Source organism: Ambystoma mexicanum, chromosome 6q (genome assembly GCF_040938575.1).
Source record: "Ambystoma mexicanum isolate Mex_15411 chromosome 6q, UKY_AmexF1_1, whole genome shotgun sequence".
Taxonomy (NCBI): Eukaryota; Metazoa; Chordata; class Amphibia; order Caudata; family Ambystomatidae; genus Ambystoma; species Ambystoma mexicanum.
In genome coordinates, this window is record NC_090937.1 from 1,313,604,157 (window position 1) to 1,313,622,817 (window position 18,661).

General features: G+C 44.6%; 1 protein-coding gene across 2 annotated transcripts in view; it reads right to left on the reverse strand.

Moving 5' to 3' along the window:
• Positions 1-18,661, reverse strand: part of CC2D2A (coiled-coil and C2 domain containing 2A) — a 1,164,962-nt gene that overhangs the window by 1,003,604 nt on the left and 142,697 nt on the right. For both annotated transcript variants that reach the window (XM_069631936.1, XM_069631935.1), the window contains exon 4: positions 7,181-7,272. In XM_069631936.1, the coding sequence (XP_069488037.1) occupies positions 7,181-7,272 (92 nt within the window). The remainder of the gene's footprint in view (positions 1-7,180; positions 7,273-18,661) is intronic.

Consider the following 18,661-nt stretch of genomic DNA (forward strand, 5'->3'; position numbering starts at 1 on the left):
TGAAGTTTTAGCCCATTTTAGACTGGTCTTTGTATCCTGTGTTGTTATACATTGGGCATTCAGGTCTCCTCCTAAAACCACACTTGCTTCTCCATGAAATAATGCAATATTTTCCAGTACCATAGAGAGACTGGTGAAAGTTTTGGAGGTTGATTTGTGCTGGATTCCAATACTCATTCACTATTATGAGATTGAAAAGTCCCTCAGAGGTTAGTATCCTTATTTTACAAGCTAGAATGCCCGCCCTTCCACTGTGCAGAAGTATAATCTCTTTGCTCAGCGAATTGTTAACTCCAAGTAGTAGCCCTCCAGACGGTCAGCCCTTAGATTTTTGAAATGCTGGTTTTGTAAATATTATGAATCCCTCTATTTCTATTGGGTGTGTATGCCAAGTTTCTTGGAGTAGGAAGAATAGGGCTTTTTTTCTGCTACTTGCAGTAAAGGTATTTGGGGCGCGGGTATTCCAGTTTATGATATTAATTGCATCTTGCCTAAAGGTTCGGTTGCCCGAGTCCAAGCTTCTGAAGTACCTGTGTAAGAATCTCTGGCAGTGCCGCTAACGTGCTGGCTTTAGAGTCTCCAATATTCCCCTGGGAAATCGCTCCTGCCTTCTTATTTGGTACTCCCCCAGCTCTTGAACTTATTTCTTCCCAGTCAACTTTCTCATTTTCTTCTTCATTTACCATCTCCACCGGTATTTTTTCAAAAACTTGCAGACTGACTTTTTCCATTTCTTTTGTATTGTTTTTTTATTGCTTTCCAGGCTTTTTGCAATGTAAAGCCCACCTCTACTATTTTCCTAATGCTTCTGCTTGGAAACTTTACAAATTCCAGATCTCCGGAGGCAAAAAGGAACATATTTGGGACTTTTTTGAAGTAGTCCAAGATGGCCGTCCTGCAAAGAGATGAATAGTGCATAATTATTTTCAGCACCTTAAACCATAATTTTGGAACGTCATTTTCTTGATCTTCCATGTCAGCCTCCAATGGCTTGCACTGGGGTGTCTCCTCTAGAGAAACCGACCTTTGGTGATCTACTACATTTTCTTTAGGTTCTTCAGTTATTTCCTTAGTTTTTCCTTGTCCGTTTTTTACTTCAATCAACCTTGGTGCAATTTTATTTCTCTGGGGATCTCGTTTTAGAAAGATCTGTGCAATTCTTTTGTTAGGTTCCATTATAGCCTCAACTTTCTTTTCAAGCAAGCTTGTAGTTCTTTTCCCCAAGAATATTGGACCCCACGGGGGACCTTTTAACGATGGGCAACTTTTGATGGCATTGGTCCCATTCTTCCCTTTTGTTTCTTCTGGGGAGCTTAAAGCAGTTCTGCCCCCTACGCCCAAGATCTGTAGTGCATCTACTTGGGAATCTGTAAAATCTGTCTGTAATCCTATATCTGCACTATTTTTCTTTGTTTAATAGGGCTCCGTCGTTCGCCGGGACTTCGGGCTCTGTTCCCGCACTTCTAACTACCATTACTACCCTTCGCAGCTTTCTATTTTTTTTTAAGAGGATCTTTTTAGAGGATCTTTTCAAACTTCTATTAGTTGTGGCTGGACTTTTTTCATCATCTTCATTTTCTTGAGAGTCTTCCTGACTTAAAAGTGTCCTTTCTTTATTTTTTTCATGATCACCACTCATAATGTTCTTCTCTTTCTGCTTGCTTGCTAGACAGTTTTTTCGATGTTTTCGAAGGGGGATCGGAAATGCCATTGTGTTGGGTTTTTTTGCTTCTTATTTTCTTGGATTTCCTTCTTCCCTTTGAAAGTTGTCTGCCGGCTTCTATCCATTCCGGTGAACGGACCTTTTGGCTTTCCGATGACACCCCTTGATTGCTTGATTTGGGTTCAATTATTCACACTTCTTCTTCTTCTACAACATGTGCAAGCCTTCTGAACTCTTCCAAAACAGACTCCGAAAGAGGGGTATCATCAAAATAGTTAATCTCGATCTCTTCCCCATTTGGATTTACCAAGAGCCCTGTCTTTGTTGACTCGGTTTTAAGAAGGAGTAATATTTCTTGAAGCAGGGATTTTTGTTTGTCTTCGTCCTCTTTATTCTTTGCAAGCGATCTTTCTGTAGCCGATATATTTAAACCTTGTTTTGCAAGCTCTACTCTCAGCTCCCTCAGTGATGGTGTAACCACTGTATTTATTGTAGAGGTCAGCCCCACTATTGTTGAATCTATGCCAGTTATGTCTCTGGTCAGCTCAAGCAGTGATCCAGCTTGCAAATGTACTACCAGTTTCAACTGCTCAAAGACTGTGACCAGTGAGTTTAGTACAAAGTTTAAAGCTTTGAGCGTTGCAGCGCTCGCTTCTTTTGGAGCTTCTTCATTTTTAGATTGCCTCAAATCCAAGCCCCCTACTGACTTTTTATCATTCATTTTCTCTTCAGTGTTGTGCACTTGTACAAGTACTTCCACTGCAAAAACCTCCTCTACATCGGCGTCCTCAACCTCACTTTCAGTTAGATTGACTCTTTGCGGGGGGCGGGGGGGCTGAAAGAGGAAGGTCTATTCTATGTGGGGATTCGTTATCATCATTGTCTGTGAGGTGTATATTTTTACCACAGTTTGCATTTAGACTTTGGCTTCGTTTTTTATCACCAAAGTGTTTGTCAATTTTACATTGAATTTTCGTGGAAGTGGTATATTCGAGCCAACGCTTCCATGAGTGTACAATATCAGATGGAATACTATTTGCTGTTGAATGATCCGTGGGCCCTGCATGCACCTGTGCCTTAATTATGTTGGTTAGAGGCAAACAAGAGGCAGGTGCATTATTTGTTAAGTCTAGATCTTGTATTTGTACCTCCTCTGAGTACGAACCATCCCATTCCGGGCATCTATGATCGTCCTGAAGAGCAGTACTGCACAGTTTCATAGTTCTTATGTGATGTATCTGAGTGAAATGACTTCGTACAAGAAGAGGTACGCTGGCTTTTAATATCAGGAGAAATTACGAGAAAAGGATGTCCTCCCGTAGCTTCTATCCTTTAATTAGCATTTGCAATAGGACAGTACCAGCCTTTCACGTAAGTAGTAGCACTCTTACTGTATTTTTGGCAGTGGAATCCAATGTCTACTTCCGTCTGTCTTCTGGTTTATTCCCAATTTTTGCATATGAGCACGGGTTCTGCGAGTACGCAATTCCCTTGGCGCTCCTCTCAGCTCCAAACAGTCACAAAACAGTCGATCACGACGCCCTTTTCTTCACGTCGGCTTCTCGCCACAAGTGTGAAGTGCTTCTGTGTTTGAATACGCTTTCCTTCTCACGTGATTGGTCATGTGACGCTTGTTCAACAGGAAGTGATCGAAGGCGAAGGGAGATGAGAAACGGACACGTCCCTATTTCAAGTCTCTCGCTCTAGTCTCCGTTGCACTGCAGAATTGTAGTTGATTGACAACAGTTTCGGACTCTCCTCACTCTCTCCAACGCTGTCAGGGTATCAGAGTAGCCGAATTCCTCTCCCAGCTCAACAGTCACAAAACAGTCCATCACGTCGCCCTTTTCTCCACGCCGGGCTTCTCACCACAAGGGTGAAGTGCTTCTGTATTTGAATACGCGTTCCTTCTCATGTTATTGGTGATCAGATTTTCATGGCCATATCCTATTCCATCCTCATCACTCCTCATCTCCCCAGAGATAGTTTCGTTTCACAAGTGCAATATTGTGTTTTGTAATGTGTTTAATGTGATGTCCACGGACTACGGACGCGGTTTGCAAATCCAACATGGCATCCGTTTCAAATGTTTTGACATACCTCATGGTTTTAACCGACCAATCAGCAGGTGCCGGAATGGCCGAGACCTGTCCGTGGACCCCAAATCAGGAAGGGAGGGTGCAGACTGGACCCAGGTATCACAAATATTTACTTACTTTTTGCCCATTATTTACAAAACTACTGGACGGATTCACACCAAATTTACAAAAGCACACTTTGTGACAAAGCTGCCGCTCCTGGCGCAGATTTGGTAAAAATCCATCCAGAAGTTTGGGTTGTAGGCACAAGCAAATCATTTTTTCCCACTGTGCCTATCAAGATTTCCACAAATTTCGGGATCCCCCTTATAACTTTGCCCCCCGCGGATGAAACCGCACCAAACACAGAATCATTCTGAGGGGGCCATATACTTTTTATGCAAAGTTTGGTGAGGAATTGTCCCGGGGGCGGGGGGCAAAGTTATAAGCCTCTTACTAGGAGTTGAGCAACTTAACCATAACTACAGGGCCGCTACTGCAGGCCCTGTAATATATACATTGTATGTTACTCACCTAGCAGTGCTCTAAAGCTGACTCACACCCTGAAACAGCCCTTTCCATGCTCCACTCTGCTACATCTGATACTCTGATGTTCCACGCCCCCGTCACGAGGATCCGCTTCAAGCCCAAAGCCAAGTGCAACTACTGGTATGACTCGGACCTCGCCATCCTCAAACACAAGTGCAGGGCGGCTCAGAGTAAATGGCATGTTTCCGGTACATTCTCTGACAAACTGGCCTGCTGCCTGCTCCAAAGGCAATACCGACTCTCCGTCTGCACCAAGAAGAGAGCTCACATACAAGACTGTGTCTCCACGACATCTAACAACTCGGTCAAAATCTTTAAAATCTGTAAGGAACTGGCCAATCCTGCTGCAGTCTCTACCTCTCCTATCCCCTCCCAGGCCCTCTGCATGGCACTGGCTTCTCATTTCATCCTGTCCTCCCTCTTCCTCCTTCCTCTACTCCTTACTCTTCCTCTAGGCCTTCTTCGGCCACCTCTCCTCTCTCCTTCTCTGCCTTTCCCCTGTTCTCCCCAGACAAGGTTTCTACACAAGTCTGATCTATGAAAGTCTCATTAAAACAGGTTCACCCCCACTCCTCCAAAACCATCAAGGACAACATTGACACCCTGGCTTCTGCTCTGGCTGACTTCTGCAACCATTCCTTTGCCATAGGAGTCTTCCCTTCCCCCTGAATCACTCCATTGTGCACCCTCTTCACAAGAAACCCTCTGCTGTCCCGTCCTGCCCGGCTAACTATCGGCCTGTCTCCATCGCTCCTTTCCTGGAAAAGCTGGCGATCTCCCAGCTTAATCTTCACACTGAATCTGTTGGTAGTCTCCATGACCATCAGTCTGGCTTCAGAGCTGTCAGAAGCATAGAAACTGCGCTCCTGAACATCCGTTAAGACAGCTCTCCAACCTTGATTCCAACACCCCATGTGTCCTCATTCTACTTGATCTCTCATCTGCCTTTGACACAGTCAACCATGCCATCCGGCTCAATCGTCTCCGTGATAACCTGGTTATCACCAATCAGGCCCTGCCTTGGCTGACTCCCTTCCTCTCAGATTGACCCTCCCAGGTCCAGCTTGGGTCCTTCCTCTCCTCCATCTCCATCTCTACCTGTGGTGTTGCCGAGGGGTCTAACCTCTCTCCCTGGCTGTTCAACCAATACCTGGCACTTCTTGCCCACTGTATTGCCTCTCTCTGCCCCAACTTTCAGTGCTATGCGGATGACACTCAGCTAATTTTCAGCCTCCTATCAGCCACCTTCTCTTCTCTCATATCCGTCTGTCTGCTATCCAGGAGTGGTGTGCCGCCAATGATCTCTGCCTTAATGCCAGTAAGACTGAGATTCTCCTCATCAGCACACCCCCCCCCCCTCCTTTCTTGTCACTCTCTGGCCAGCCTCCCTTGGCCCCATTCTTGCTCCCACCCGCGAGTCTAAAAACCTTGGGGTCATCTTTGACCCCACACTCTCCTTCTCGCTTCATATCTCTGATGTCTCTAAGAAGTCACACTACCAGCTGAAACTCCTCAGAGGTATTCTTCCTTTCCTCTCCTTCCCCCAGAAGCTCACTGTGTCCATGGCTCTGGTTCTCTCTAGGCTGGACTACTGCAACAGCCTCTTTGTAAATCTGCCTGTCTCTACCCTCCACCCTTAGCAACTCATCCAAAACAGGACTGCGAGACTTGTCCTTGGCCTCAAGCCCAGGGATTGTCTCTCCAGGACTAAAATCTCTGCACTGGCTCCCAGTGGCCGTGAGGATTAAGTTCAAAACCCTCTGCATTGTACACAAGGGCTTCTGGGGCCTGGGGCTGCAATACCTTCCTAAATATTTTCCTTCTTGAGCCCTTCACTCATCTGCCTCCAACTCCCTCAGGGTCAGTCACTTCTCCAAGAAAAGAGTTGGTGGTAGATCTCTTCCTTCGGCTAGGGCCTCCCTCTGGAACAGCCTCTCTGCCTCTCTGAAATTTGAGGAGAACTATCTCCGGTTCCGGAAGCACCTCAAGACCTTCCTCTTTGCTTCTGCTTCTCTCCTCCTCTCCCCTGCTGAACTCCTGTCTGAAACTGAAATTGCACTGGCCACCTGGCTACCCTGTGTTCTCGGGCCCAGATCCCCTCCACACCAGTTGCATGACTGCACTGCCCCTCTGGGAACCCCCTGCACTTGGGGGCTGTTTCTGTATCCCTACAGCCCCCTACCAGCACCTGATGTCTGCACTTACCCCTGCACTTGCCACCACTTGCTGCACGTCTTATTTACTGTATTTGTTTTATTTGTATTTATTTAGTGTTATCCTATGTATTGCACTGCCCCCTCCCCTTTCTCCTTGCATTTTTTCCTTTCTCCCCACCCCTGCACTTGCACAATCTCAATGTCACCTTGCCTAGTAGATCGTTTGTCTCTGTCTTCCCTCTGTTCCCCCCCATTGCCTTGTTGCGCCTTGAAACACTTGTGTATAGGAGCTTTAAATGCCATATCATCTCAATTGAACTATTTTCGTAATAACAAAGAAAGTATTTTCATACTTGCCTGTGGACAATCTATTGTTTTGACTCAACTACTGTCAACTGCATCTTATACCAAACCTCCTGATCTCCTAAATCTAAACCTTACTGTTCAGTCACCCTGGGAGCCTGGTTAGACTTTGAAGTGAACCCTGAATCTAAGTCCACTAAGCTTGGCTTCCAAGAAACCCACAATAGTAAAGGTTCTTAAAACTCCTTTGAACAGTTTTGAAAGTGGGTTGAATATTATATTAAAGAATACTGCATATTGAACTGTCCATCACATACTGATTTCTAACTTTCGGAAAACATGAAAGACTAACTGGCATGCAGAAAGCAAATAACATCTATGCACTGTATTCATAAATCTCATTTGAAAATCTGAAAAAAAATGTATTTCACCCTTGCTGCTTTTAATTTCTCTCTCATTCGTTCCCGCATAGAGAATTCAGCAAAGCTTGAAGTTGGTGTCGAAGCTGGGATTGGTGGCAAATCTACAACACACAGAATGAGAAAGGTTTGCAATGGCTATTTGTTTTGCATCACAGAAACATTTTGAAACTAGACTGTGGTTAAAACGAGCTCATGATTTCATATATAAAGACACTTACAGTGGAATTATGAACACCAGGATAATACACTTTAAAACAAACTAACAACATTTTATGAAATCCATCAATGGACATAAACAGTTCAAGGAAAGAATAGTCGTAGAACAGCTAATGTAAAGTCCCCGAGGGCTGTAGCTTAATCTCAAAATCTAATTTTTTTTTTCGGCACAAGGCATGGTAACAGTGAGGAGAGACATTGTATATGTAACTTAAGCATTTTACGTATTCAAGAAAGGGGATGGGATTCAGTCATTGAAATAAAATACAATTACCTTCTACACAGCTTAATTCTAATCAAGTTTTCTTTAAAAAAAAAAACATTAAAGCAAGGTTCTAAAATAATAGATTTCATTAATGGGCTAACAAAATGAAAACCTTTTTCATTTTGTTTCCATTGAGTATAAACAATTATAGATTTTAAATTGTGAAAGTAGAATAATCTTTTGGGTACAAGTCACACATGCCACAGCACCACCTAGTAACTATCACTAGAAGTTCACTTCTAGGTCCGAGCCACATCCGCAGAAGGTTGTGACTATGTACATTGGCCCAAAACGCAAGTCGTTCGGCTCCAGAATATTGTCTTCGTCTTACAAGGCAGTGGCCCTTTCTACATGGCTTTATCAACCCCCGGCAGATATTTCTCAAGGCTGCAGACAACTACATATCTGGTTTCACCCTGATTAGGGATCATGATTAAAAGACTCCAATACCCTAAACACACCACAAAAATAATAAAGAAAAGCTATTCAACTCATTTAATTTGCAAAATATTCAAATATAATCAAACCACAACTATTGTAGAGCACCACAAAATATAGAGAATTTCCTCTTGTAAAAGCCTTCTATGTGTATAAATCATGACAACCCATGTCAACATGATACAGTCTTCCCAAAGGATCTCAGCAACTACATGCGACTACAAATGTTTCAATTGGATTTGAGCTATTCCGAACACTGATCAGGGTGGAATATTCTTTTGGACGTTTCCCCCAATTCAACAATTCTACTTGTCTGTAGACTTGTGAGAGTTCAGAATCATGACCAAAAAGTTTTTCCATAGCCTTCCAATAACTACAAATCTAACTGTCAAACAAGTACACTGATTCATACTTATTCCTTCATACTTATTCCCTCATTATTCAGTACCTGGTACTCATAATGTCCAAAATCTAAAAAGGATTTCAAAAGGAGCTATCCACATTTACAGCAAATGGTGTTTCGAGGCGCAACAAGACAGGGGTGGGGGGGGGGTTGGAACAGAGGCAGAATGCACAAAAAACGGTCCTCCTAGGCCTTGTCTCATTTGGATCGTGCAAGTGCGGAAACAAGATGTGCAGGCTGGTGATGAGATGCCGGTCAGAGCGGAGTGCGCTAATGCTAAGGAGGGAAACCTTATTCATTAAAAGTCACTTACTTCTTTTCCTAATAAGTGGTATTAACCAGAAAATAACTATTTAGTAATAATTGAAAACAAATCTGTTTATGGCGCCAACTGTCTGGTGTGCCAAAGGACACTAGAGAAAGAAAGGACGAACAAATGAAAATCAATTTGCACCCATTCCCTCTCAAACTTTTTCTGAGAGACACAGTTTCTAAAGAATGCCAGCATAATCACCAGTCAAAGGTATGTCCATGGTACACCAGTCTGCTTTTTTTACGTCGTTTATACAGCCTGCTGCATTGCTGTGTCCTATAATCGGTTTCAAATCCATACAGGAAAACACATGCAGGCAAACAAGGGAAGCTTTCCTTTATACGAATTGTCAAACTGCTTAGATAATTTACTATTTGAAATGCCCCAGTAATTTGATCTTTGTGGGTAAAATCTAAAGAAAGGTTGCTACCAGAACACAGATCAAGTATCGGCGTTGGGAATTCTCAAATCAAGCTTGTCATTCATTTTTCAACTGCTGGCCATACAGAAAACGAGATTCAGTGGGGTGTACTATCAAAACCAATGCAGTGTTCCAGATATCCATTATATAGAGTTTACAACACAAATGATGAAGGGTAGACAAGCATCATTAACCGAAATTAGGTCTTTGTACAGGTCAGTAACTACTCAAAATATGAAATGAAAAAGCTTGAAAACTTAATCTCAAACTTCAAGATGTTATCTTACATTTTTAAATACCCAGCATGTAGCTGAATGAAGGGGGAGACTGGTAGGGTAGCCAGAAACAGCTCTCCTGGATAGGGGTAGATGAAAATAACTTGGGTTATAGGAGAAAGTCCACTGCCTGTCTCTCTGTGTACTAGATGGAGGAGGGAATCACAGGTGTCGGGTGTTACCATCTATGGTGTGATGCTGGAATCAAAGTACATGGATAAATCCCCTGCACCACCACACTATACCCTGGCTCTGTCGCAGAGACTGTCACATGAAGCATGTCCATGCTCGCCAGTCACTTTAAGGGATGCTCTGATGTACACATTCTGCTGTGCTGTGATTCGATGATGTGAGATCCTTTAACATTACGTACTCTGGTCAACCAGGTGAAAAAATACTTATCTGAGAAAATCTGCAAACACCACTCCTCTCGCCCCACCAGATCTGCCCTATCCCAATGCCTGGCAGTATCTAGGTTCAACCTAAAAACTGCAGGAGGAGCCAGCTTCCCTGTCCAAGCAGCCAAATGCTGGAACTCCATACCTCAGAACCTCGGACAAGAACCTGCCCTCCTGCCGTTCAAATATGGAATAAAAAACTGGTTGAACAACAAACCTCTCCATTGAAGCAACCTTCATCTGCTTCCGGCTACCAACGAAAATCTGTTTTATGACTGTCTGTTTGCACTTGTGCCTATGCTATGTTGTATGTGTCGCCTTAGCCTGACCTTCCTGTAACCTTTGGTCACCTTATCTGCCACTGTATCATTTTTTTCTTGTATGTAACTCATAAGTCCAATGAAAGATGAATACGGGAAGGGAGTCGGAGCGTCCTGCAGGTGCATGATAAGGGGTACTGGGAATGAATGCGAGAAGAGGGGCGCTGGGTTTTTCCACTCTATGCCCCTTCCACTTGTGATCTGCTGTTCGAGCCGAGGGCAGACGCAAGTGAGAAGGGCAGGGACATACCCCCTATAAAGAGGACATTTTCTGTGGCAAAGTTAGTTAGAATTTGGACCCCCGGTTGATGCAGTCTCGCTGAGAGGGAAGTCACTCCGTCTCAGACCCCGTTAGCACGAGTGATCGCTTTGCATACCTGCTCAGGGACTAAGCAGTGTTGTAGTGGACAAGATGAAGTTGTCTTCCATGTCTTTGCTAACGGTGAAGCAATTTATATCTATATTTCTATATATCTAAGCGTATGTTTGTTTATGTAGGCTAAGTTCATATATACATATGTTATCTGAATAAAGGGCCTCTAACAAGCCATTTTCATTTTACTATAATAATTAGTCTGTGTGTTATTTCTTGCCTTTCTGAGTCCAATAACTTGTTTTGTCTAGGGCCGGTGAAATGTAAGTGTCAGTGTTCACCTCACATGGCCAAGCAAAAGCAAAACAACCGGGTATCAAACCCATGATGCTTGGGTTGTCTTGTTTTCAAGACAAACACCTTGCACTGAGCTATCCTCTCGGCCCTATTAAAGCTTAGTCCATGTTATGCTGCAGACCAGCTTCTGTAATGCTCAGAAGTGCACTCGTTCAGGAGAAGCATGGGCCAGAGATTGGGGCAAGGGCTCCATAAAAGCTGCGAGCCACTCAATTTGGGTGTGGGATTAGGAGTTGGCGAGAGCGAGTACAGTGGAGAAGATAGTAGGAATTCATGCGAAAGAAACCAAAGAAAGTGTCGAGACAACCATGGAAGTACAGGTGGAGGGACAACAGTGGCGAGGAGGAGAAAGGAGACGTGTAATAGACTCCCTTACGAACGGGATAATTGTAAATAATGAAGGAGGAAGACAAGGTTGGGATTTTGGAGATCATTAGGAGAAAGAGACTGAGGAAGGGCAGAGACAGCCTGGTGTCTCATTTCCTGGTGGAAGTTCTGGGGTTTTAGGCAGCCCTTACCAAGCCCATTTTCAATATATTTTATTGTTTAAAGTCCGTACCTAGCTCAAGAGCAACGGAGCGCTGTACAGAGCGAGGGAAGCCAGCATTTGGGCTGGAATCTTTTAACAGTAGTGCAGTACTGTGAGGTCTATGAGTGTCCACTGGAATTAGTCCTTGGTCAGCTGTTGAAAGAGCTATGTTTGGAGAGATTTGTGAAATTGGAGAATTATGGGGGCATTCCGAGCCGACACCGGGATCCAGTTCCAAAGGGGGAGTGCCTGACAAGTGAAGGATTGTTTGTGGGTCCTCTCTTTGCAGACGAGTGGTTATTCAAGCCAGTTGGTTGATTTGCTGTGTGAGGAGCGTGTGCCACCAGATATGTGCAGCTTAGACTCGAGGTACGCTAGTGTGCTACTTGTGACTGCTTTGTAGATGATGCATACAGTCTTGAACAGTATCCTGGCTTGGAATGGAAGCCAATGTAGTTCTCGTAGGATGGGGCAATTCAGTCACATATTCTGTGCTCCTGTAATAAGACATGCTACAGCGTTGTGGACTGCTTTTAGGGGAGCCAAGTGAGCAGCTGGGAGCCTTGTCAGGAGAGCATTTCCCCCATCGATGTGCAAGAATACAAGGGCCTGCACTATGGCCCGGAAGTCCTGTGGCAGGGTGAAGGGTTTGATTTTTCAAAGGGTAGAGATTCTGAGACAGGCTATTTGAGCCTTCTTGACTATGTGTTTCTGGAAGGACAGATTGCTGTAAATGGTGAAGCCTAAGGATTTTGCGGCGTCTGGGAGTTGTGGATGAAATCCTTCTAGGCGCATATTATCGGGCAATGAGGATGAATTCAGTTTTGGATGGATTTAGTTTAAGTTAGGCAGTTGACATCCAGGACTGGATGATGGTTTGGTAATCGCAGGGAATGATTTCCTGCACGCTATTCACTCTCATGTACAACTGAGTATTGTCCGAGCATTTTTTTTTATTTATTTATTTTTTTTTTATTTGCATTTATAAAGCGCACAAAACTGCCCTGGGGCATCGTGGCGCTGTTACAGCAGACTTAGTCTTGAACACAAACATAGGAATATGTTTACAGATGTAAACCGAGTTATAGAGTACGTTTCACAATGGTAATAAACATTGAGCTTAGAGGTTATGCTATGCTGTGGTTACAATGCAAGCATGAATGTGCATGTGGAGGACTTTAGTGGAATAGGAGGGTTTTGAGGTTTTTACGGAAGGTGTGGTATGATTTTTCGTTCCTTAGTGAGGTAGGTAAGGAGTTCCAGTTTTTAGGTGCGAGGTGTTGGAAGCTGGTTTCTCCCGCCCTGGATCTTTGAAACGTGGGGACATCAATCATGTTGGTGCGGTGAGCTCTGGTGGGTCTGATGGAGGCTTTCGGTGTGATTCTTTCTGTGAGATAGGGTGGGGCATCCAGGGAGAGGCATCTATGTGTGATGGTCATGGCTTTGAAAAGTATGAGCTCCTTCACGGGTAGCCAGTGAGCATCTTTCCTTGCTTGGGAGATGTGTTCTCTTTTTGGAATGGACAGCGCTGCCGGGAGCGCGTTGTTTTGCGTGATTTGGAGTTTTTTTAGGTTGTGGGCGGAGGTGCCTAGGAACAGGGCATTACAGTAGTCTAGTTTTGTACCTATAGTGGCTCTGGCGATGGACAGGCAGTTTTTAGTGGAGAGAAAAGGCTTGACAGCATTTATCACCTTGGTGGTGAGTGCTGAGGAAGAGGCTATGGCGTTGACCTGGCGAGACATAGATAGTGAGGCATCTAGGTGAACACCTAAGGTTTTAACAGTCTTGGAGACTGTGATGGTGGAGTTGTCGATGTTGAAGGATTTGTATTGGGGGGGGAAGTTAGTTGAGAATTTCATTGGTCCCTACTATGAGGATTTCGGTTTTGTCCCCGTTTAAGCAGAGGCCGTTGGCCGCCATCCAAGTTTGGATGGCTGTGTAGATTTTGGTTAATGCTGTTGCATCTTCTTCGTAGGTCCCAGTTAGAGGGAGTAGTACCTGCGTATCGTCTGCGTAGTTGGTGTACGCTATGTTACGACAGTCGAGGTCATTGAAGAGAGGAAGGGTGAATATATTGTAGAGAGTGGGGGCGGTGCAGGAGCCTTGGGGGACGCCGCAGTGGATGGTAGTAGGGGTTGCAGAGGCAGTGTCTGAGAAGACTTTCATGAGTCTGCCATTTAGGAATGAGGCCACCCATGCAATGGCTTCCGGGGAGAAGTGTGCTTCATTTTTTAGGTGCATGCCTAGGATATCGTGGTTGACAAGGTCAAAGGCGGCAGATAGATCCAGTAGGAGAAGGAGTGCCGGTTTGCCTTTATCCATAGTGTCTGCAAGTTGTATTTTCAGATCAAGTAGGGCTGACTCTGTTCCGTGACCTGGTCGGAAGCCTGACTGTCTTTTGCCTAGGATATGGTTGGCTTCGAGATAATCCTGGATTTGTGTGTAGGCAATTTTATCCAGAATCTTGAGCAGGAAAGGCACAGTGGTGATGAGCCTGTAGTTGGTAGCTACTTCTGGGTCGAGGGTGGGTTTTTTTAGAAGCGGGCGCACCCAGGCTTAGTGGATGGCTATATTAGGATCTTTGAGGAGAGTGCACAGAGGATTCATGTAAAGGTTAAAAAAGATTGGTGAGAATATGGAACCTTGACAGACTCCACAGGAGACCTGGAGTCACTTAGAATGCAGCGAGTTCATCTGGACAGCCGGGGGTCTACCTGAGAAGTAGGAGGTAAACCAATTCAGGACAGTGCCAGATAATCCCATCCTGTCAGCAAGGAGGGAGAGAAGGATGCAGTTGTCGAAGAGGACGAGGAGGCATGAGTTGCCCTTATCCATGATTTGGAGGGATGTCAACTGCCTAACTTAATTTAAGTTAGGCAGTTGACATCCAGGACTGGATGATGGTTTGGTAATCGCAGGGAATGATTTCCTGCACGCTATTCACTCTCATGTACAACTGAGTATTGTCCGAGCATTTTTTTTTATTTATTTATTTTTTTTTTTATTTGCATTTATAAAGCGCACAAAACTGCCCTGGGGCATCGTGGCGCTGTTACAGCAGACTTAGTCTTGAACACAAACATAGGAATATGTTTACAGATGTAAACCGAGTTATAGAGTACGTTTCACAATGGTAATAAACATTGAGCTTAGAGGTTATGCTATGCTGTGGTTACAATGCAAGCATGAATGTGCATGTGGAGGACTTTAGCGGAATAGGAGGGTTTTGAGGTTTTTACGGAAGGTGTGGTATGATTTTTCGTTCCTTAGTGAGGTAGGTAAGGAGTTCCAGTTTTTAGGTGCGAGGTGTTGGAAGCTGGTTCCTCCCGCCCTGGATCTTTGAAACGTGGGGACATCAATCATGTTGGTGCGGTGAGCTCTGGTGGGTCTGATGGAGGCTTTCGGTGTGATTCTTTCTGTGAGATAGGGTGGGGCATCCAGGGATTCAAGGAGGGAGAGAAGGATGCAGTTGTCGAAGAGGACGAGGAGGCATGAGTTGCCCTTATCCGTGATTTGGAGGGAATCATCCACCACCTGGATGGTGGCTGTCTTGATGGTACACCTTGGGCGGAACCCTGACTGATAGTCCTTTAGGAGGTGGAGTTGTTTGATTCTGGCAAGTAGTTCTGAGGCAACTACTTCCATGATTTTGCCATAAACGGGAGGTTCGTAATGAGCCTGTAGTTGGCCAGGTCATCTGTTTTTTTCAAAAGAGGTTGTAAGAGACCAGTCTTGAGGGTGTCTGGGAATGTTCCTTCTGTGAGGGAGGCATTGATGATTCTGGGAAACGCATTGAGCACTGTGCCCGTCAATTGTTTAATGACGGAGGCCGAAAATTATATCGTCAGAGTAAGAAGTAGGTTTGATTGAGGCAATCATTTTTAGGAGATCCAGGGGGTAGGGGAGAGAATTTGATCCAGAGGAGCAGTGTGCGTGCCAGGGTGCAGGGAATGCTAATGGTGTTAGAGGTTGATTTGATGATCTCTCTGATTATTTTCAATTTTTTCAATGAAAAAATGTGTTGATTATGTCGCATTTTTCCTCAGTTGCTGGTACATCGAGGTCAGCTGAAGGTTTGGTACAATGCTTTACTACTTCAAAGAGGGCTTTGCTCCTGTTAGAGGCTGCCACAATGGTGGTGGAGTAGTAATCAGCTTTGCCTTTGGTGATCAGATTCCTACGGTTTGCATGCAGAGATTTATGGTTATCACGCCACCTTTTCTCTAGGGCTCTGATTGAGCATTTGTTGGAAGCTAGCTCGGGGGTGTACCATGGGGTTAATGGTTTGGTTGGAGCCCTGTTGGATTTTAGGGTGGCATGAGCGTCCACCAGTTTCATAGCAGAGTTCCTGAATAATTCTAGGAGGCCTGAGATATTCCCTGTGGTGGGGAAGACTGCAAAATGTGCTTCTAGCTCATTGACCGGAAAGGTTTTCAATAAGAGGTGTTGAGTGAGGGGGCATTTAGCCTGACCTTTGTGAGCCATAGTCGAGTGGGCGACTGATAATGGGATGGTGGGGTGCTCAGGCCAGTCAAGTGGTATAGGGTCTGCACAGGTGATGCAGGAAGATTATGTTAAGACTACGTCTAGGGTGTTGCCTTTGTTGTGCGTGAGCGAGAGCACAATTTGCTTAAGGTCCACGGAAGCAGTCTGTGCGAAAAGTGTGCTTCGAGTGGATTGTATCCCCTACAAAGTCTATTGTTCAGGTGCGCATGGGCCTGGAGGTGACTGGGATGGGCCTCTTCTACATCAAGTGGGAGGAGCAGATGACTAGAAGGGAAGAAGCATGGAGACAAGAAAGAAGGAACAGGGACATCTACAACCCAGGACTGTGAACATATTGCTCTCTCCAGGATGGAAGCATGTATTGAGATTTTCTGATTTAAGGACTGTTGAAGCCATCCCATTGTTGTGGGTCACTGCTTTATGTTGCTTGTTACTGCTCATGTGGCCCAATCCTGTAAATACCCCTGCTCTAATGATACCCCTCCATATCTGCCTCTTGTTGATTCTACTTGGATTTGTGACACTGACAGTGGAAACGGAGGGCAAAACCCCTTCCCATTTATAAAGGAAGGTGGATTAGAAGCAACATTTTGAAATGGTAAGAGTGGATAGAAAAACATTTGTTTTAAATTACATTTTTACACTATTCTTTTCTAAACGTTTAGATTGAGTTGCACTTATATTGTAGTCTATAGCATTTGAGAGTGTTAAATGCAGTGTAATAATTACGTGTAACATTTTTACAAGTGTTTTCAAACTACATTTAACACTCTGTGTTATTTTCTAGTTGCTGATAGGCAGAGCAGGGACCGGACCAAAACCTACATCCCCGCCAATCCCATCCACTCCACGTCTACGAAACATATGCTTTTCCTGCAGCATCTGATTTTAATGGTGCTGGAAAAGCATTGGATTCCTCCTAAAATATGGTGTATTCCATAGGAACCCTTTGCAAAGTACCACCACCATGCAAGCATGATGGGATGCATCTACACTATAAAGTGGAAAATTGGGTTGCGCAAGGGTTTACATACACCCTTTGGACTTCATAGGGCAAATAACAAAAAAAGCATGAAGGGAATGGGAGTGCACATAATCTCCCTAGTACGTGCACACAAAACTTTCCTTGAGCATATTAAAGTAAAACATACTATTGGCTAGAATAAGATTGCTCTCTAAACTACTAGGGTGTCATACCCAGAAAACAGAGTTACAAATGAAATAGAGTAGACACCCTCAATCACATGAACCAAAGTCTGACTGAATACAGGTACATTAAACACTGAAAAAAGTATTGAATAGAACAGGGTGAGTTCCAACCAGTAACCGCAACACTGCAAAGCTTACATTTTTTGAGTCACAGTTCTTGCAGCTGAACCAACATTTTCTGCCATAAGTTTCTGAAATAAACTCATGAGCAAGAGACTGCCAGGGACACATAATTCTCTTTTCCTGCCCATCTGGTCTTCAATCCACTTCTACAATGCCGCTGTTAGAGGAGAAGATAAAGCAAGTACTTGTATCAGAGCCAAAGCTCATGTGCTCTTCTATAAGAAAATAAAGCGGACCAAAGAACTTGCCAATTGCTCCCACTTCAGATAAAGTAATTCAACACACCCAAATGCTTTACCTAAGATTACAGCCCAGCCAAGACTTTAGCGGTTGTAAAATCACTCTACAGCCTTGTGACTGTAAACTGCAAAGACCTCCGTGTGCAGTAAATGTATGGTGTGCTCTAGAATCTACTTTTTACAACAATTTACAGTAACCACCTTTATACAAAAGATCAGAGACGTGCATGGCGATATAGTGCTTCACAGCTCTTTACAGAAGCAGGTTATCATTTGGGAAATGTGACAAAGTCCCCTGCCTGACCCTAGATGTGGATTGTGGAATACCCAAGGAGATCATACAAAGCTGAGCACAAATTATGTGCGTAAAATCATTGTTGCTACCACAGTACGGGAAGGGCTTAACTGTGAAAAGTTGACGATGAGCCTCCAAGCTTAATGGAAACATTGCACAAGACCTTCATTTTGAGTGCAGCTTGATAACATTACATATTAATCTGCTGTCATGATGCCTACCCCCGGGCATCAGGACCAAGGCCCTCAGCCCCGGGAGCAGGCATCCAGACATTTGTTTAAACCTCAGCAGCCCCGGCTAGGGGCTGTCTGGGTTCAGTCCTGGCGCCTTAGGCACCAGGCTCATCATAGAAATCAGTCCTGGCGCCTTAGGCGCCAGGCTCATAGACTTTACTTACCTGATGCAGACCATGCTGCAAAAGAGTCCAAGCCTACATGAGGCCTGGATGGGACTATTTTGTTACAGGGACTATTTTTTACTCGGGCGTGGCTCTAGGGAACTTCTTACCTGGAACTACTTTGGAGGCTATTTAAACCACACCCGAACAGCAGCACATGCTTCGCGTTATTCTGCATCCAGCAGCGTGACGCTCACCGTGCCTGCAGCCAGCATCCAGTCTTCTGCCACGCCCGCCTCGAATCCGGAGCTCCTAGAATAAAGAAGAAGAAAAGGACAAGGTTAGAAAACAAACTTATTTCAAATTCCTCACCTAATTCCAGAACCATTTCATCTCCGGACCTGGAAAGTACATCAGTCTTGCACGCGTCGCTTCGCCAGCTCCAGCACGGCGCTATACTCACCAGTTCTCACAGCATCTTTCGATCCGGCACTGTCTCCATCATTTCTTCGTCGTAATCCGGCACCTAGGGG